Source organism: Eleutherodactylus coqui, chromosome 2, assembly GCF_035609145.1.
Source record: "Eleutherodactylus coqui strain aEleCoq1 chromosome 2, aEleCoq1.hap1, whole genome shotgun sequence".
In the NCBI taxonomy this organism is placed as follows: Eukaryota; Metazoa; Chordata; class Amphibia; order Anura; family Eleutherodactylidae; genus Eleutherodactylus; species Eleutherodactylus coqui.
In genome coordinates, this window is record NC_089838.1 from 240,722,089 (window position 1) to 240,743,994 (window position 21,906).

General features: G+C 42.8%; 1 protein-coding gene across 1 annotated transcript in view; it reads right to left on the bottom strand.

Moving 5' to 3' along the window:
• IQGAP1 (IQ motif containing GTPase activating protein 1) overlaps positions 1-21,906 on the bottom strand; it is a 127,832-nt gene that overhangs the window by 25,209 nt on the left and 80,717 nt on the right. The window contains exons 11-22 of the mRNA XM_066592693.1: positions 18,934-19,018; positions 16,440-16,603; positions 15,566-15,726; positions 14,247-14,371; positions 12,210-12,373; positions 4,537-4,627; positions 2,980-3,147; positions 2,567-2,709; positions 1,631-1,801; positions 1,038-1,121; positions 872-943; positions 717-786 (exon numbers count right to left, since the gene is read on the bottom strand). Coding sequence (XP_066448790.1) covers positions 717-786; positions 872-943; positions 1,038-1,121; positions 1,631-1,801; positions 2,567-2,709; positions 2,980-3,147; positions 4,537-4,627; positions 12,210-12,373; positions 14,247-14,371; positions 15,566-15,726; positions 16,440-16,603; positions 18,934-19,018 — 1,498 coding nt within the window. The remainder of the gene's footprint in view (positions 1-716; positions 787-871; positions 944-1,037; positions 1,122-1,630; positions 1,802-2,566; positions 2,710-2,979; positions 3,148-4,536; positions 4,628-12,209; positions 12,374-14,246; positions 14,372-15,565; positions 15,727-16,439; positions 16,604-18,933; positions 19,019-21,906) is intronic.

Genomic DNA, 21,906 nt, shown 5'->3' on the forward strand with positions numbered 1-21,906 from the left:
GTTATGTTTGTATAGCTCAAATATCTCCTATCCCCTGATATCATCCATAGCTTCTATGTGGAGATGTGTTACGGCGATCAGTGAAAGTACTATGGTGTAACATCTTTAGGAGAACCCAAGAAGGCGTCTCAAAAGGACCGTGACAGTACAGCCACCTATACACATAAAATATGTGTCAATCAAACACTCTTTCAGCTGGCAACTAATCTTCCCGACTCCCCCTAAACATACATGCATGCATGCTCAGCTGAGCATCCATATGTTTCAATGGGGAAAGAGAAATTGTTGCTGCCAAACCTTTCTGGCAATAGTTTCTCTCCCTCCAGAACCAAAAAGTGGACATGCTAATCTCCAATGTTAACCCTTTCCAATCCAATTTGTATCCTGGTTTTCCTAGGGGGGGGGGGCTTACTCTTTTTCTGCCGTTATACAACGGCGCTATCTGCTGGCTAAAGCCAGTACTGCATGAGGTGACACGTTGGATAGGATCCGACAGCAGAGAGGCTGGCAATATCCAGTAAGAGAGCCCCAACGGACGTCTTCCAACATCGGAGCTGTACAGCCTTAAATCATAATGTCTTCAGACGTCAGACAGTGGATTGGAAAGGGCTAAATATATATTGCACATGCATAGCAGGCTTGGAAATAGCTCAAAAAGACACCATAAGATTTTAGCACATGGAAGAGTTATTCCCAAATAGAAGACCTGCACTCACTCAAGGTCTTGTAGTCATCGCGGGCTTTGTTGGCACGGATAAAAGCTTGGATTTTTACAATATCATCAATCTGCGGACGATAAATACAAAGTCACAGTTTGTGAATGCTCGGTAAAAGCGTGCTGTACAGTCAGGGCACGGCTCAATGTGCTTACATGGTCATTAAAATATTGCAGTCTTTGCCGGTAGCGTTTCCTGGCTTGATACATTCGAGTATACGACTGGATCTAGAATAAATCAGTCATTAGAATGTGTTATATAATGTGCATTTAATGCTAACAGACTAGCTGAATCACTAATTCACAAGTTATATAGAAGTACCTTCACTGCTTCATCACTATGATCATTCAGATACCTCATGCGATCCCTGAATGCTTTCCTCTGCTTCTGACCTCTGTAGTGAGCCTTTGAGAAACAACAAGGGTTGAGAGTTTTAAAAACAAAAAACACGTTATACAAGTTCAGTTCTATACATGTTCATCTACAAAAAGGGCGGAGAGATGTATAGACAAATTCCATCCGACCAAGAAATAGATTGGTTTTATTTTTTCTCTACCGCTTCTATTATGCTGCTGCAGTACCGCTATGTTGCCTCTATCTCAGTACAACATGTATATATAATAAGAGCAATGGCCTCTCTAAAGTACTGGGATGTATTAAAACACAAAAAAAACTCAACTACAGCCTTGGCTGACAGCTTCAGTCTCTTTTGAATTGTGAATAAGTGAATTCTTCATATCCCTGAATTCCTACAAAAAGCTATTGTAAGTAATACAGACCACCCACAAGTAAAGTCAAGGGGAAAGTCCTCAAGGCTGAATAAAGCCTATAGCACTAAGTGCAATTAACTGTGAAAACCCTTTGCTACAAGTACAGTTCATTTCATTCTGGATGAACGATATAAGAGGACAAACCTGAATGCAGGTTACGGCAGGAGCCTGCTCTTTTAAAAAGCCCATTCGAGAGTTAAATTTCTTGCGCATCAGGTAGCCTCGACAGCGGGCCTGGAGTTTGGTGATGAGGCTTTCGTTAGCCAGCCATAATTGTTCTCGGTTATAGGCAGCCGAAACGCCAGAGATGGTGCTCTGTGAGAATAAACCATGGACAAGAACATTTATGACAAAACAAACGTAAAATGCTTATCATGGGGTTAATACAAAGTGCGATCCGCAAAACAATAAATGCATAAAGTTGGAATAGAAGTGGTCAATGGTGCTCAACTTTACCCAACAGTCATGGGTCCCTGAGCAGTGCTGGGGTGGATCTCTTTGGTTCATTCACGAATAGTTGAAAACCCCTTTCTTGGGGCTCATGTCCACGACCGTGTGTTACGCATATGTTGCACGGCCACGTGATATGCGGTGAATGGGGTCAATGAAGGTCAATGGACTTTCATTGATCCGTGCACGTGTGTGTGTGTAGATACGCATGATAAATAGATCGCAGCATGCTGTATTTCTCTGCACACCACACAGCGTGAGCACTATACTTTTGTATAGGCCGCAAATGAAATGCTGTTCATATGCAATACATTGTGTACGGGCAGCGTTTTCATACGCATCCCCACTCTGAAACAGAGCGGGGAATTTAGAAAAAAAATGAAATAAAAAAATCCCATCATGCATGTCCGTGCGATACAGCATGAGAGCGAGTATGTGCGGGGACGAGTTTCGGGCATCGTTTGCCCGACATTCATCCCATCTAAATGGAGCTGAAGTTTGGAGGGACTGAACAGGATTAGATGCTGGTAGCCAATCCTATAATGCCGCTCTGTCACAGGTAGGAAAGCTCCTTTGTCTTTCATTCCTGCTCTCCTTAGTGTGGTCACATAGACGGCTGCAGCCATTTACCTGAATATCTTCCTTGGACAGCTGAGTGTTGTTCTGCACAAATCCTGGGGGCTCTTCCCAGCTTCCTTCATTACTATTCAGATTAAAGTAATAATGATAACCGCCCTTCACCCAGTGCTGCATCCATTCACTTCCATTGTCCCCTACAAGACAGAAACATTTCACATGAGGGATGACTTTAATTACTCAACTCCAACAGATCAATGCAGTAAAGCCCAACAATACCTCCAATAGATAAATGACTGCCAATAACACCCAGAGTAGTAGAACAATATATCACATATAATACGGTTTTCCGTTCTTATTGGGACCACATGTAATGATTCTTGTAGTCCTTAAAGCATTCTTTATATCCTACTGGAACATGCAGGGGACTTCTGACACCTCAAACAGATTTCGCCAGTGTATTTTACCTCCTGCGGCTTTACTGGTCTTCAGATCTGCCAGTTCCTTCTGATAAGTAGTAGCACATTCTGCGGTCACCCCGTAAAGCCCAACATCAGGGGATCTCAGTGCGTGGAGGGTTTGGGCACTGTCACCGGTCTCTACTGCCTCATTAATACCTTGGACACCACGGGAGACTGAAAGGACAAGAAGAATAGGGGTAGTTTCATAACAAGCCTTTTACAATAATGTGTCGGTCGTTGCAGTGATATGTCCTCTCCACGGGAAATCACGTTGCTGCAACAGGCGGGAATGCAAGCTTTCATACGACTCTTTCAGAAATTCCTATGGGAAGTTTCACAATAAATAAACCCACAAAGCTGTACTGTGGCTACAATAACAATGCAAATATTATAGTGGCAAGATTCATTGATTGGATTTAAAACAAATAAAACACTTAAGACACTTAACCCGGACTTAAGGATCCTTTACACAGTTCGAAGATTGGGCAAGAGCGTTCATAGAAAAATTCGTATGTCTGATCAGCCTACGAACGAGCAAATGCTCACCGACTGACTGATAGCACCTTCTATGCAGCCAAACATCACATCATCATGTGTGAATGAGGGATATGTTGCCAACAATGACCAAACTGAATGAGAGATGAATGACCGTATGAACTCCTGCATACATTCTGAATCAGCCTCATTATCTAGCTGACATGTAAAAAAAAACCCTTAAGCGCTTCAACAGATGGTGCGTTTAAGTTCAGTTTTGCGGCCGTGAAAATCACGGCCACATAACGGGGCAAAACTACTGAGTTCAATGGTTTCGTTTCCACTATTGGGATCCTCGCATGTTAATATTACGTGCAAGAAAGATAGGGCAGGATCTTCCTTCCTGCTTTTTTTTTCAAACTCGTACATACAAGCATGGTATTTGAATAGTCGAAAGAAAAAAAAACCCTGGGTAAAGTGCTAATACACTCCGAAGCGATGAGCACATTCGCGCATCCGCCCATGTGCTTTTGCCTTAAGGTTGAGTTCACAGACAGCGAAATGGATGTAGAATTTGCAAGCTGAAATTCCGCAGCAAGACACAGTACAATGTAAGTCAATGGCGTTTTAACAAACCTCATTCACTGACAGCGAAAAAAGTCCACAGCAAAAAAGATAAACATGGTGTGGATTTTCAAATCCATATCATACCCTTAGGCCAGTCTCACACAAGCATTTGCAAAAATGCATGTTTTTAAATGTGGCATTTTACAGTAGGGCGTAGGATTAGTCACACGCTGGGCTCTGCAAACAGCTCCTGGAGGCCCTTTTACATGAAAATGAAGATGATAAAGTGTTTAATGGGCATTACTGGTTTGAAAGATTATCTTTGCGTGTAAATGGGCCTTTATAGAATTCCAAACTACTAGTAAAAAAGTGTTTTCTCAACAAAAGTTTAGAAGCAGCCTACTTATTTATTGTATCTTGTCAAAGTGATACACATGAACCCCGATTAGTGACAAATTTACCCCTATTTCTAATCCGTGTCCTGGTGTCACAATAAAACAACGACGCTAAACAAGTACATACATTTATGGGCATCTTCTGTTTCTTTATTGGAGCGGAATATTCCATCTTGGATTTCATCCAGCCAGAGAACTGCAGAATCATCTTTTGTTTCCTGGAAAGGCAAATGATACAATTCATGAAGTTACAACTTCATTTTGCTACCAGTATCCATGTTTACAGATCTAGATCAAGATGTTGTAAGACACTAGAGGGCACTATGGTCCACCTCAAAACTAGAAGACGGAAATGTGACGTGAGTCATTGACTTCAGATGTGCAAGCAAGTCACGCATAGCTCAAATAGACAATCCACAACTGATCACTTGTACTGTACCGAATGATACCGGACGGCTCATACATTTAACCATTTCAATATGTTCACCACAACCCAAGTATGTGTTTTACAGAAATATTCCACAAAAGTCAAGAATTAAAACCTCAAATAGAACAAAACGTTCAATCATCGAAAGCTTTTGTCTTTGTCAATTCTCTCTTGTTTAATTAGCTACAGAGCTGAATCCTACAAAGACCACGCTGCCACCAATTGTCTTCAGATGTTAAAGGGTTTCTTTTATAGAACTGGTCTTATGGCTATGAGAACGCATCGTGTATCAATCCAATTGGTTGGTGGTAATTTCCAAGGAAGGAAGAATATTATTCATATAACATAACACTTAATCAATAGTAGATATGGTTGTTCGGAAACATATAAATGAACATGAGGGGCTACAGGGGGTGCAGTAGTCACACCCGCAGCGTGCTGCTTAAGGGGGGTGGGAGTGGGTGGACCATTGGCCTTCTACCAAATATACAGTCACCAGTATTAAAAGTGTGGGGCTCGGCTGCTATAGATTTTGCATTGGGACCCAAGAGGCACAAGTTTAGTTTGTGTTGCAAAGATTGCTGAGAGATAATCTACAGTATAGTATTTGACAGGGGAGTGAGAGGAGAATTCTGCATCTCACCTAATTATAGTGGTCATGGTTGAAAATAGCAAGGCTGGGCTCAAACGAACGATCCGAATTCCGCATGTTGGTTCCCGCTGCGGAATCCGGCTGGGATCCCAGCCGGCAATCCCATATATCTTCTCTTTCTGTACTGCAGATGACCGTAGACGCTCGCCGTCAGTCATGCGCAGTACAGATCATAATCAGATGGAGAAACCAGTTATCACAAAATAGGCAGCCGTTTATGGTACAAAATTTAATGGTATTTTTGATCAAACTGGATTTTGAAAGGAAGGCAAAAGGAAAACACAGTACTGTGATAGGAAATAAGCCTATTATTCCATATAAGCAGTAATGATATGAAATAGAAACAAACAGCTCAGCTTCAATATTGCAATGTGTTCCGTTAGTTATGCCCTTTTACACAGATGAAAATCAAACAATTCTCATTTGCCTGAGCGAACAAGCTGGTGACATCACCGCTCGTTCACGCTTTGGCAACGTGTTTTCACTGCACGATTCTTGCCGCACGAGACATGAATGGGCAGATTTTTCTTGCCAGTTAAAACTGAGAGATGAACAAGAAGCGCGTGATTCTCCTTTGTCGTTGGCAGTGTTTAAACTGAACAAGTTTCGCTTGAACGGTTTTCTGAAGATAACTGTTCAGTCTAATCGCAAGTTAAACCCCCATTTACACTGACAGATGATCGCTCAAACGACAGTTTGAGTGATCATCTTTGCATAGTCTATAGTAGCTAAATCAGCTACTTAAGAGCTTATACTACTTAAGAGCTATGCAGGCGGAGCGGGACACCGCCGCTATCGCTCGACGAACAATTCAGCTGTTTTGCATAAGCTCTCAGCGCTTACAGCTCACATCCCGCTGTGAACTACCAGCGGGACATGAGATGTAAGAATCTTATCAGTGCTGCCGACTGTGATAACAGCCTGCTCTGCTGATAAGAGTTTATCGCTCAGTTCAAGAAAACTAGAATTGAGCGAACAACAAATTGTGCACGAAAACGACACGATGTCCGTACATTTAGACGCTACGGTTATCGCTCAAAAGATGGCTCTGAGTGAATTTTGAAACGTTGTCTCTAAATGGGCCTTACGTTATTGAGAAAAGTTGCCAGTAATTACTTAAACAGTTTTTTGCTCCAAGAGACCACACAGGCTGTGTTAGACACAACTAAACACCACTCGCCCTGTAAACGCTGACTGGTAATATACAGCCAGAGATCCTGCCAAGATGGAGCGAGCCAAGCCAGGAGGCAGCTTACACAAATCATTAACCCATACACACAGGACTGTTGTGTAGTTCTGGGGTCACACAATTGAAGGGGTCATTGATAGCTTTACACGGCTCTCTTAAATGCATCCGTAAAATTCTACTTCCCTGGAAATAGAAGGGTGCCCAGTGATGGCAGCTCAGGGGTTATGGCATCAAGTGTCCGGATATTTAACACTTTAGATAAAAGACTGTTTTATGCGGATCTTCCTGACAATAGGCTGATCACATAGAGTGCCCCAGTCTTTGGGCCTCAGAGATCAGCAGTAAACTTTGGGATAACTCCACACTTAGGCCGGCTTCACACGGCCATGATACTTGTGCGTGCGCACAAATCTCACATAAATGTGAACCCCATTCTTTTGAATACACGGGCGATGCTTTCCTGCACCACATCGCAGGAAAATAATCACTACGTGTCCTATATTTTCACGCTCCTCAGAACACAATGCCCATTGTTTTCAAAATACATCACATGGCATGCGATGCGTGGTTTCCCAATGGGAAACAGTTACCGATCCTCTGACACGACTGAAAGCCGCGCTGGAGGATTGCTAGTCCACAGAGGTGATGGGAGATGTTTTTGCCATGAAACCTCTTCGCATCCACATGAAAACGAACGTTGGCGAGTGCGATATTGGGCTGAGTTTCTCGGTCCGATATCGCACTTCCCTGGGTGTAGGTAGCCTTAGTGTTCAATACCCATTACTGCCAGCACAGGGGAAACAAAGAACTAGATAGTTCCTACTAAAATCAATGGACTGTCTGTGTAATGCATGCAAGTGCTAGGTCCTCCAGCATGAGAAATGCTCTTTGCAGCCCCTCTGGCTCATGGATGAGGGGATGGAACAGAATAAGGGGCTTCCCTTTATTAACTTCAAACTTCCTATTAAGGTATTCTAAAATGAGTTTTCTAAACTAGACTAAACTTAAAAAACAATTGTAAAAATGCTTACATCACAAGTCACCTAGGCACAAAAGACTGAAATTGACAGATGCATAAGTATATACAGGGGTGGACAAAAATATGGAAACACCATAAGAAATGCATGGGATTTTAATCATTAGCACTGAGCTGCCCTTGTGACCCCTGCTTGGCTGAGAGCTTTCCCGCCAAATTTGTGTTTACTTCACCTCTTGCCCTGCTCTGGGTGGTTTTGGGAGCCAGCTGGTAAAAGCAGCCGAGTTGCTCAAACCCCTGACCAATGGAACCTTGTTGCTCGGGCACATATTCACCTCTGCCCAGCAGAATCTGTGTCATATTACCTCCCATGTAACTTAAGGCTGGGTTCACACAGGGTGAAATTGCTGCGGAATTTCTGTGTGGACCTTCCGCATGGAAATACCGCCGGCAATCGTAAGCCTGAGCTTAACTAGGAAAGTGGACGAGATTTGCAAAAATCTCGTCCACACACTGCGGAGAACTTGTTGCGGCCAAGCCGCTCTGAAATTGACAAAGCCACTGCATGTCAATTATATCGCAGTCTCGGCAGCGGCCTCTCCCCCTCTATGGGGAGAGATGGTCGCAGCAGAATACAGGCGGCAAAGCTGCTTTAAAACCCACGGCGAGGGTTTTGAATCTGCATTTCTGCCACTGCGGAACGGCTGCGGTCATACAGTGAGATTTCCACCCTGTGTGACCGCAGCCTAAGGCATGCATTTCATACGGCGTTTCCATACTTTTGTCCGCCCCCTGTATAATTCCAAACAAGACATGAAGGAATTAACATGTCTTATTGTAATGTAATCATCCAAGACCAGCAGTAATGGAAGCAGTAGGATTTTTACATTGGGCATAAAAAACATGCACGTCAATATGGGGTCATGCATGTTAATTGCCAGCTATAGTATTTCATGTACATGGCTGTGAGGAGACAGAATGTACTATATCTAGAAGAGAGTGGGGTTTTTTTTGAGGGGGGGGGGGGTTGCATGATTTCCCAGTAAACCGAGTGAACGCAGTAAGATTAAGTTTTGGCAGTTCCCCGGTAAATGTCTAGCTGCCACCTAACCACGGACTGCACTGTGACATTCACTTTCACACAGTCATCTCAAGATTTGTTTTTTTGAGAAGGTTTAGCTAAATTTGGCTATTCTGTAAGCGTATTTAAGTGACTGTGCATTGTGTGTGTCACCGCTCATGACTAAATAAGGCAATTTTGCCCAAGTGTGATGTGGAGCCCAGCCTGGCAGCGCTGAGCTCACTGAATAGAAATGGTTATTTTAGCTCAGCGGCAGGAGGAAATGCTTGGACTGAAAATCAGTTCCTGTACGAATTCACATACACCCTGTGCCGGAGCCAGCAAATGGCCGAGCTGCAAGGTTTAACTCTTCTTCACGCTATGCTATAGCTAACGGCTCCGTTCACATCAGCATCTGAGGGTGCGGCGCTGAATACAGGACGAACTAAGGCTGCGTGCAGCGCTAGATTGTGCTATAAAACACCGGGGGGTTAAAGGAAGCTGAACAAACCCCCTTAAAATTAATGGAGTCCATTTGACATAATTCGGTTAAGGCTGAGCTACCACAACCGTACAGTAATACGCTACGTAAAAATCTCAGCGTTTACCAGCATAGAGAACTGCGTATCCCTGCGCGTTGTTGCGTTTTGGCACATGTATGCCTGCGCATGAGTATTTTACACACTGGCTTCCTGGCCCCCTTTTATTTTTTAAAACTGTCCTGACATGTTTCCTAGCAAACAAGGAAAAAACGCCATGTAATTACGTATGTACTGCGTTCTGAACATGCCCATAGAAAACAATAGAGCTGTACGCTTGTATTACCTGGCAAATAGAATATACTGCGTTCTTTTTTACGTAATATATGTAAAAAAATATACACAGGTGTGAATGGAACGATGAAAATCAATGCACTTTCATTGACGCCATTCATCGCATAGTAAGTGCGCATAACACTCAATTCAAATAGGTTTGGTGAGCCCGGCCTTAGTCATAGGACGGACCCATTTTTACCAAAGATTACATTTTCCTGTGCCTATGATAGAGCAGGAAAAAAGGAATCAGCAGGGCAGATGTGAGCGAGCCGCTACTCTTCAATAAATCTCCTTATTTTATTATCTCATATCAGAACCGATCGCAGTCTGAGTAACGGGTGAAGGGAAATAAAAACAGGAACCATCAGCGCACAGAAATAAGTAGCCCTTAAAGGGGATTTACTTGGGGTGAAACTTTGTTTTTGGAGGGAGCCATACAATAAAAAGACATTGCAATATACTTACATTAAATGAGTTATCCTACCAAAATCATTAATCACCTATGCACAGGATACGTGATGGATGTATGATTCCGGGGGTCCGATCGCTTGAAGCCCGAGGGATCACGATAATGGTACACACCGAGTCGTTCTAGTGAAGGAAGTGGTGATACACACGCACTATGGAGCTGAGGGAGAGCACTCGGCGATCTCCATAAGCAATAAATGGAGCAGCGCCCACACATGCACACTGCCACTCAATTCACTAGGAAGACTTGGGGGGTACGATCTTGTGATCCCTGGGGGTTCCAGCAGTCAGACCCCAGCTTTCTTAAGTGATAAATTATTTTGGCAGGATAACACCTTTAACCCACCAACAGTCACGTAAAAATCGTAAAAACTTTCTCAACAATGTCATTTTTTTTATTGTAGATTTAGAGTTTATGTCTCATGTGAATATATTTGATACAGAATGTAGTCAACTTAAAGGGGTTATCCAGGGAGCGCAAGAAAAAATAAAAATATATTCTTGCATACCAATTGGATGACGTGTAGCAACATTCCCATGCATGCTACAACTCTGATAGCCCTTTTTCTAGAGCACTTCCATCTGCCCATTGTGCCGCCCATGCCACCACCGAACTTCCAGGATAGAGGCAGGACACACTCTTTCTGTGTGCACTGAAAGACTTTTTCTTTCCCCTCCACTGCTGCCATCTCTTCCCAAAACACACACCTCTCCTGTCTCTCCATCGGGTTCAGCAGACAGAATCAGGCATGTAGTGGAGGAGCTGTAGAGCCAGCGATGGCAGCCGTAATTCATCCCGTATCCCCCTCCTCCTCTTGGTGCCTGAGTAATGCTGACTGCATTCCCTCCTGCAGGCTGACATTCTACAGAGATTAGATATTTCTTCAAACACCCTTTAGTGTTCAGTAGTATAGCCCTTTTACATGGGACGACTAACATGCAGAATTGTTCAGATTCCCGCTAAACAATAATCATCCCATGTAAATGCATGCAGCGACTGAAGAGAGTTGTTCAGTCGTTCGGTGTAAACAGCAGTCGTTCACTTTTGAACCACGGTCTGCTTACAGTGAATGGAGACGGACGGGGAAAGAACGCTCTCCAGCCGCTCCACCTTCATGCTTGTGAGCGATGCCATGAATTCTTCTGTGTAACAACACAGCAGCGAGCATCACTGGGACGAGTGTCGGGTATGGTTTGCCTGACAGCTCGTCTCGTGTAAAAGAACCATAAGAGTATCAAACTTACTCTCTTAGTATTTTAATGCTCAAGTAGAATTAGACTTCTTAGTATTACTTCCCATTCTCAAATAACTCTTTGTTCCGAACACCCTTTAATGCCCAGTTTAGAAGAATAAAACTTTGATCGATCGCTGAGCTCTGTTATTGGAACCATCATGGGACACAGCAGGAGCAGCGAGTACCTGACAGCGATAGTACAACTCGGACAAACCCTATAACTAGCTTGTCATTCCATGTTTGGCTAAGTTTTCACGTTATTTTAGCTGTATGTGTCAGAGAGGAAGTAAAGGGCTGCTTCCAGTCTCCTCCTACTGTTCCCCATATGGATATAAATGGTGTGTACCGTCTGCAAGCGCATGAAGCTAATAAACAGCATGGAGCGCTCGGATACGGATTCCATTCTCGAAACATTTCACTTACATACTGGAGTGCATTTCCTAGGAGGTGAATTATCCATATGCAGGAAAACGACAAGCATTTCACTCAGCTTGTGGTAGCTAATATCATAATTATACAAGATTTTACTAGGAATAGAATTTTGGCTAATCAGGCAAACAAACTAGTGCTCAGAGTAGGAATATTGACAGCTGGATTTCATCATTGACTCCAACTCCAAGGAGGAAAACAATAATTAAGGGACAGCAAGAAACCTTCTGATGCTTATTAAATGTTACATTTTAGGCTGTGTGCACATCTGTGTTGCAAGCTCTGTTACAGTGTATGGCGTCCGTAGGGCGCTGTTCGTGTCAGTCTTATGGACGGCGCCATCCCTGACTTGCATTCCAGTTTTCTATTCCAATAGCGGAACAGACAAATGGAAAGCCCAACACAGATCTAAACAGACTGAGAAGTCTGGTAGTCCCATACGAATAACAAGCAACTCTATGAAGCATATCTAAGGAAGGAACATACAAATACTGTTTATCTTAACGCAATCCAATTTGTTACAAGTTGTTTTTCCATAGGTGAATTTACCTGTGCCTTTTCTCGTTTTGCTCGCACCAGAGTATCCTGGTAATGTTGAGCCACGCTGGGTTCAACCCCTTCTAACTTTGCTGCAGGTAGCTGTAATGCTTCTAAGGTCTTCCTAGAATCACCTTCATCCAAAGCTTCATTTATGAGACCAATTGCCAAAATCCCTAAAAAAAACAAAGTATGCTTTGGTTACCCATCTAAATCAGCATTTTAGGCACCGAATTAAAAAAAAAAAGTAATCTATCATACATTCTTTGACATAAATGAAGCCCTAAAAGTCCCAAATTACATTTTTGTGCTGTAAAAAAAAAGTTGAAAAAGTAGGTGTACCTGGTTTACCAGGAGAGGCGTGGTCTAAAACTTTTAGACAGATATCTTAACAATAAAGCCAGAAATTGATGCAAATATTGGTGAAAATCTATTCCTGAAATCTACACACACATAGCAGATGTAGATTTAACCCTTTCTAATCCACTGTCTGACGTCTACAGACATTCTGATTGAAGGCTGTACAGCTTCCGATGTTGGAAGACGTCCGGCAGGGTATTCTTACTGTATATTACTGGCCGCTCTGTTGTCGAGGGCCTCTCCAGCATGTTCAATACTGCAGTACTTACTCTAGTCAGCAGGTGGCACCATTGTATAATAGCAGAAAGAGAAAAGCCCCTAGGAAACCCTGAATCCAAAATTGGATTGCAAAGGGTTAATTTGTGATTTAGGACAGTCCAAAACATACCAAACTTAAGAGTCATGCACTTTTAATACATCTGGCACAAATCAATTTAATCATTTTTTTTTTCTTATTTTTCAGACTGGCATATGAAACACCAGTCTTAATAATAAATTTGCCCCATAAACTGTTATTTTGGAGCAGCAGTGCACAACCTTCTTTAGTCTGAGGGTCCCTGTGTCAGATTAAACCAATCTCAAAGAGGTGCAATAAAATTGCATGGGATATTACCATCTGAGACATTTATGGCAAATCAACAGTATACGTCATAAATGTCTGATTGGTGGGAGTTTTGAGGTGGAACCGAAACCTATCAGGAGAATGGGGGAGCGGGGGGGCTTCTAATGAAGGTTGCCTTCTTCCCCATTCACACTCCAGAAAGTCCATCATTGCAATTTCTTTGCATAGCTCTGATGTCCAGAAAGGTCTGACACTATTACACTATGCAGGACAGCACTCCATATACATATGCAGAACAACTTCCTACATCAGAGAGCTGTCTAGCATAGTGTTACAAAACATATGAAATACACATTGTAAGCAGTTACAGGATGCCTCTGAAATTAGAGATAGATAGATAGATAGATAGATAGTAGACTTTATTAATATCTATGTAATATCAATATAAATATATTAACCGGATTACTACACATGATCTTCCCGATGTGAAACACTCAAAACTCAGGTTTAAAGGGCTTTTCCAGGGAAATACTATTGATGACATCCTCAGGCTAGGTCATCAATAATTGATCAGCTGGCATCCATCGCTCGGTCTCCGACTGATCAGCTAAGTGGGCACATGCCGTCAGCGCAGCAAATACACAGAGGTCGGAGTGGAAGCAGCAGAAGTCTCTGTCCCGACCTCTGTGTAGTGGCCGGCACATGTAACTGCAGGCGCGGCTCTCATTGAAAGCAACGTGAGCCATGCTTGCAGCTACAAGCGTCGGCCACTACACTTCTGCTGTTTTCGCTCCGACCACTGTGTATTTGCGGCGCTGACAGCATGTGCCCACTTAGCTGATCAGTCGGCATCCTGAGCGACAGACTCCAGCCAATCAACTATTGATGACCTATTCTGAGGAAGTCATCAGTAGTATTCTCCCTGGAAAACCCCTTTAATTTCCAAACATTGCTAATATATTCATCATGACAGTTCATTCCTATGTGTGTTTTTGTTGGGCAATTCCAAGGAAAGCACAACGCACTTTTCCACCCGGAATAAGTAAGAGCTGGGGAGTGTGCGGGAGGCAAGGAAATTGGATTGGAAAGGGTTACTATGGATTTCAATAACTACAATTGCAACTTACTGGCATGCTCCTCCTGTACGGTGTTATTAACTTGAGTCACGCATCCCTGGATATCATTCCATGTAATAAAGTCGTTGCCTTCTTCCCGAGCCTGTTGTTTCAATCTCATCAATTCATCGACGTACCTGTCAGCAGGACATTAATCAGTACAGCAAACAGCAGACATATTGCTCTACACAATTGTAATAAGCCGATGTTCCATAGAAACCTAATGCAAGTTAATGCTCTCACACTGCGACTTGCAAGTTAGCGTAACCCCGATCCGACAATTCTAACAAATCCAGCTGGTTGGGCAGGCAGGTTTCTTGTGATTGTCGGGTTGCAGCAACTTGCGGGTCACAAAGCGCCTGCATTCGCTTACTTTGGGTTGCAAAGTAGCATTGGCATACTGCAAGCTTTGGCCATGCATCATATGTCATTTCCAAAGTTGCTATGAAGCTCTAGCCACAAAGGATTCTGGAGGAATAACTACATGCAAATTCGATCCTTCAAATGCGAACTGTGACTTTACACCAGATGACTTTTGATCAATCAGTGACCATTTTTTAGGTGAGCTGAAACTAAATAACTGGTGAATAGTTAAAGACTAGTAATCATTAGGAAATTATATAGTACCAGTGTTTCTGGTGGCGCAATGTGCTGCACAGCTCTGCTACATGCACGTCACACACACAGCTCTGCTATGCACACATCACCTACAGCTCTGCTAAATACATTCTTCATCCCATACAACAGGGATCACAAGCAGCACAGCAGAGTCCGGTACACACTGATCAGCCATGTTCATGTGACCCCGGACTCCTCCCACACAGGTGACAGATCACATGACGGTGACATCATCACAGATCCTGTAGACACACGGCTGCTGTAGGTGTTCATAAGTATTCCACCCCTTACAAGCCCCCGTGGCCTCAGTTGCTACGGAATATTAACGAATACCTAGCCAGACAGCAGCCGTGTGCTTAGAGGACCTGTGATGAAGTCACCGTCAAGTGATCAGGAGCGGAGCATGTAACTCACTCGGGATGAAGGATCTTTGATGACGTCACCGTCATATGATAAGGGGCGGAGTATGTAACTCACGCACGGACGGACAGGTCGTCGTTAGTACTCTGATTTATCACTTGTTGATGGTTGTTTTTAAATTGAAGAACTGTAAGTTGTATTTGCTCCTTTGAGCGCTTATTCGAACGATAATAGTCTCATGTGACGCCACCTTAGGTAGCTGCGATACAGTGAAATAGCGCAAGTACTACAGTGGACTAATTTACAAGGTTTTCCTCACGCTTTCTCTCTAGATGAATTGAGTTTCCACAAACCTCTGCAGGTTTTCATCCTCCACATCCATCAGGCCGGTGACTTGGTTGGCCAGCTGTTTGCAGACAGTGTTTACATCTCCGGTATCTAAAGCCCTGTTAATTAAAGCCACAGAGGACAACATCTCCACAGCAACGGAGAGTTCCGGGTGAGTGAGGCTTCCCTGTCAGAAACAAGGTGTCAAAACAGTCAGCTAATTGGGATCAGTAAAAGAGAAAAATAAATGTAGAAATGCATCAGTGTGTAAGCATGTCCTCCCTTCACCCTGTATGAATAGCGTATGTTCTGACGAGCTGCGCCTCATTTGTGAGATACTTTTGTTCCAAGAATAAATGCCTGGCTGTGATGTTACCAATAACATGCAGTGCTAATTCACACACTCCTGTGCTGTACAATACACAAGAATACAAGACGGGTGATGTATGAACCAATCAAAAGTGGAGAAAAAAGTTTGATCATTTGTTGCAACTTTTGAAGAGGACATATAAAGTGGATCTACTGGTGGAAAACTTTGTGATTGAGAGTAGCCAGTTTCTAGTATCCCACCAATCTTGAGAAAAGAAGTCCCAAAAGTCCCCGAATGAATTGCAGTTGACCGTCACTCCATTCATTTTGGGACCTTCAGGACTCCTGTCCTCAAGATGACTGGGGGTCCCAGTAGTTGGACGCTAAGTGATCAAAAAGTTATCCTCTATTCTGTGGATAGCTTTAAATGCTGGAACAGCCCTTTTAAAATTAGGAAAGTAAGCATTTATATATATTTTTTAATTTACAGAGTGTTCTACATGCCATTTTCTGCGGAAACATGGCATCTCTAGTAATAATGAAATCTCCATGCTTCCTGGAAACCCTGCTCAGTCACAATGCTGCACTCACCTCTGGGCTTTGCTGCTGTAATGTGGCTAGCTCTCTCTGGTAAAGGTTTTGTGCAAATGGGAATACTTCTGGCAGCTGTGCCTCGGGGTTCATTAACTCTTGTACAGTCTCCTCCGCCACCCCCTTTCTGATGGCATTATTAATCCTCACAACGGCAGCAAGCCCTGTAAAAAACAGAATTGTCATGTTAATCAGTAGATGGCAGCTTTCAAGATCCTATGGCAATGTAAGTCTTGTCCATAAGAACCACAGCAGGTTCATGTATTAAGGTCATAACACACTACCATATATATGTATTATGGCTGATATCTGAAAGCAGCCTGTGCCTGAATCATGTTAAAGGGGTTGTCTCGCGGCAAACATCAAAATTTTACATTAGCCCATTCCCCCTGTCACCCTCCTGGCATAAAATAGCATTTTAAAGCGGTTTTTAAACCGCTTGCTACTCACCGATGTGATGAAAGATGAACTTATAAAATTCTTCTCCAAAGATGGCCGCCGGTCCTTTCCCAGGGATGCACTGCGATTTTCTCCCATGGTGCACCGCGGGTCTTCTCCCATGGTGCACCATGGGCTCTGTGCGTTCCATTGCCGATTCCAGCCTCCTGATTGGCTGGAATCGGCACACGTGACGGGGCGGAGCTACGCGATGACGCGTAGAAGGGGCGGAGCCAGAACACCACTCGTGCCTGGACGGACCAGAAGGAGAAGACCCTTCTGCGCAAGCGCGTCTAAGAAAGCAAGAAGGCCCCCGAAATTAGACGGAGCCATGGAGACGTGGACGCTAGCAACGGAGCAGGTAAGTGAATAACTTCTGTATGGCTCATATTTAATGCATGATGTATATTACAAAGTGCATTAATATGGCCATACAGAAGTGTATAACCCCACTTGATTTCGTGAGACAACCCCTTTAAGTCTTACAGTATATAAGGAGAGCAGTGATGGGTGACTTTCATTGTCAAAAAACATCAAGGAGTTGTCGGAATCGAAGGACACGTTTTCTGTGTGATTGTAACGTTGATATAAATGATTGCAATATCAGAGCAAAAGGAAAATGTATTGCAGAAAACTGACTCTGGGGGGGAGGCTCTAGTACCCTGTTGTGATACAGGCGGGCATGGAGGCATATAGGTTTAGTATGGTATTCTGTGGCATATCGGTCCACATTTGCTGTAGCTGAGCCTACATATTGTGACAATGCTGTGGGGACATTCCTGTGACACCTAGCTGTGTGCGGCCGAGCGTTATCCTACTGGAAAGTGCCTTTTGGAAGCCGCCATGAGAGGAACACATGTGGCAGCAGGATGTCCTGAACATATCGCTGAGCTGTCATTGTCCCTCATACCACTAATAGGGGTGACTGACCAGCAATCTTTTTCCGTAAAGAATTTGCCCCGTAAAGAGTCGCCGTCATCCCTCCCGACACATCTGTGTTAATAATTAAAATTCTGGAGTGTCTTTTCTTAGAACTCTGTATTGTGCTGTTCCTCTGTTACTTCTACTGAATATTTCTGGATAAATTGACACCTGGGTGTTACCCTTCTCCTTATCCATACAGCATGTCTCTACACAGCACTGATTAGACAGCAGTAGCGTAGGTAGGGACACTGGTTACACCCGACTGACAATTTATTCATAAATTTCTAGGAGGACTAATAATAGAGGAACAGCCCAATTCAGAGTTGCAAAATATACAGGGGCTGGACAAAAATTTTGGAAACATTGTACAAAATGCATGAGATTTTAATCATTAGCACTGAGCTGCCATTTTGACTCCTGCTTGCCTGAAAGCTTTGCCACCAAATTTGTATTTACCTCACCTCTTGCCCTGCTCTGGGTGGTTTTGGGAGCCAACTGGTAACAGCAGCTGAGTGGCTCAAGCCTCCGATCAATGGAACTTTGTTGCGCGGGCACTTCTACCTGGCAGCATCTGCGTCATATCACCTCCTCTTAAGTTACATGGGATAATAAATCATATTTTAATAAGACGTGTAGAGGCCGATTTTAAGGAAGGCATTTTGTATGATGTTTCCATATTTTTGTCCATACCCTGTATCTCCTGCTGTCAAAAAAATACACCCCATGCTGACCATTATTTCCTGCCCATTGTTTGAACTATACACATAAAATATACAAACAGATTACTGCATTAACTACAAACTTGTAGTTTTGCACCCTGCTTTTCATTGCTGTTCCGTGGGTCTGAGGTTCAGCGGTTGTAGTGTCTGAACAGATGTTATTACATCCACTATGTTAGCCATGAACAGGCGGCATTGTTTTCACCAGCAGCAGTAATAGCTAGATAAGATGAAGAGTAGATTGAACAGGAATGCATTGTTCCCATTTAGTGCTGCTATGGAGTACCTGGATTTTTGCCATGAGTGCATTCTGCAGAAGGAGGCCAGGATTATGCACTAGGCTGACTCATTCATGCCGTTACCTAGCCCCCCCCACCCATCACACAGTACTACACTGTGTTACTGATACTTACTTCTCTGTAACTGCTGGGCTAAACCGTTGGCAGCATCAACTCCAGCCTGCAACTCCTCCTTCTGCAGGGGTCCCGGCAAGCCGTTCTATAAGGAAGGCATAGCACACGTGAAAGTCAGGGCTATACTCATATACTACAGGTAATGTATCAGATGAAATACAATAAAGCATGTAAATATTATCACAGATCACCTACAATAAAGTGCAGCTATATGATCGTATAGAAGTTTCAGAGCTTTCATACAGTGCTTAAACTCTAGCGCTTAGTGGGCAAAAATGTAATCTAGGATATATAAGGGTGGTTTCACACCTGCGACTGGGGTTCTGCTTTCCTGCTCCGATTGGGGAATATCCATGGCCGAAAGACTCCGGCCACGGATATAGACTGGAAGCATATGTTGATAATATACACATGCATATAAATATGTTTAATTGCTGTATAAATGTATATAATACAGATTTACACACATACTATAATAATTGAAATTCTCAGTGCTGGAAATCACCAATGTAGTGTGTGTAATATATATATATATATATATATATATATATATATATCACACACATTATATTATATATATATATATTATAGATAGATAGATATTATATATATAGATAATATATACATTATCTATATATATATATAATATCTATCATATCTATCTATATATATAAATATATATATATATATATAAAACACACATTATATTATATATACATATATATAAATAGATAGATAATTATATAATTATATATCTCCATCTATCATCTGCTCCTCACACGATGTCATACATGTATTATACAGGGAAGTTTTTGTCTAGCATGAATACGGTCAGTGGTAAAACAGTTTGGGGATTTACAGATGCTGAACAAAGGGTTAGCAGATCACATTCATGGACTCACTTCGTACACACACCCAAATTCCATCCCTCAACACTGCAGCTTTTGTACCGAGTATATTAATAAATTCCATACAGGAGCTATATGTGTGTTTGTGGGCATGCAGGCACATTCACACCCATCCGACACAGACACGGGCACGCTTGGCTTAAAACAGATGTACTCGGGGCATGAACACAAAATTGTTAGAAATCAACAATTTTTAGGTAAGCCGCAATCTATTGTCTACTGACGTCAAGGTGACGTGTAACCGACTGTCATCCAAGCCTTCTGCGTGAGAAGGGGGGCTGCAAAAAAGGTGCAAATGGCGATCTGCACATAAATACAGCTGACGGGAAATAACTTTAGGTCACAAATCCGTGCCACACAAGTCAACCTGAATGAATGACAGCTAACAGTCTGATGCCTCGCTCTCCTCACACCATCAGCCTTTGGATACAGACAATATTTATTTTGAGCCCTGAGGCCTTGAGATTTGCTGAACATTCTTCTGATCACTGCAGTCTCCATACATTGTATTGTCATATATACAGATTAAACTATTCCCAGCTGTAACCTGCCTGCTGCATTCCCTTCTTATGTGGCATAAGGATTATATTGATCCAATGTACACCGCAGTGCTCGTCTGCATAAGTAAATTTGGCTGCATTGCAAAATTGTGAGATTATATTCAGATGTGGAGTTTGCCTTTAAAAACCTCTATGGAAATTCGCAGCTTAGTGGTTTTAAATCCATAGGCAGGGCTTAATAGATAGACATACAAGACAGCCCTGAGGCCTTCACAAGACCAAAGGCTACCATGACACATGAATAGCACCTAGAGATCTCATTACGGGGGCCGTTTGTGAAACAGACAAAGCTCCCTCCCTTTGACAGTCCATTTAAATGCTGCAATCGGCGTTATCTACATGTACAGCCATTGTGACTTTGTATCAGCTGTGAAACTTAGCCAGCTCTGCCGTATATAGAGCATGCTCGGGTCCCAGGCACCAGCAGACGTTGTGCATATACAGCCTCTTATGGGAAGGGGTTAAGTATGGTGCACTCAGTTAGAAGTCCTGTACTGTTTCACAGATAAAAATGCTAAACTGAAACCTCATGAAAACCTTGAACATAACTAAAGGGCCATTTAGACTCGAGTATTTTCACTCAAAGCCGTCTTTTGAGTGATAACCGTTGTGTCTAAATGAACGGACATCGTACCGTTTTCTAAAATTGAGTGATGAAGTCTATCAGCAGTGCAGGCTGTTATCACAGTCAGCAGCGCTGATAAGATTCTTTCAGCTTGCGTCCCGCTGGTAGTTCACAGCGGGACGCGAGCTGTAAGCGCAGAGAACAATCCAGCTGTTTCTTGTGCAAAACAACTGTATTGTTCGCCGAGTATTAGCGGCGGTGTACCGCTCCGCCTGCATAGCTCTTAAGTAGTTACTTAGCTACTATAGACTATGCAGAGGTGATCACTCAAAACTGACACTCAAACTGTTGTTTGAGACTTGTTTGAGCGATCATCTTTCAGTGTAAATGGGGCTTAAGAAATATTTCAGAGCTTCCAACAAAATACATTAATTTTTAGGCTATTACATCAACATAGTGCCTTGTCTACATAGTGCAGGTTTGTAACATTAATGGGGTAACCCGAGCTATTTGTGGCATATCCACAGAATATGTCATTTATATCTTATAGGTACACATGCCAGTGGTTGGACTCATGTCTATATCCAGAACAGACTCCAGTGGATATGCCATAAATGTCTAAGATGGGAATACCCCTTTAACGCAGTGAAGACAGTCATGGCGATGCTATGAAGATGGTTACAAACAAAAAGAAAAAAAACAGTAAACGAACATACAATAAGGAAAACCAGAAAAGGGACAGAGAATGGACAAAAATATGGAAACACCATACGAAATGCATGCCTTAAGTTACATTGGAATATAAATCATATTTCAATAAGACACGTAGAGACCGATTTTAAGTGAAGGTAATATAACACAGATGCTGCCAGGCAAAAGTGAAAATCTGGCCGAGCAACAAGGTTCCATAGGTCAGGGGTTTGAGCCACTCAGCTGCTGT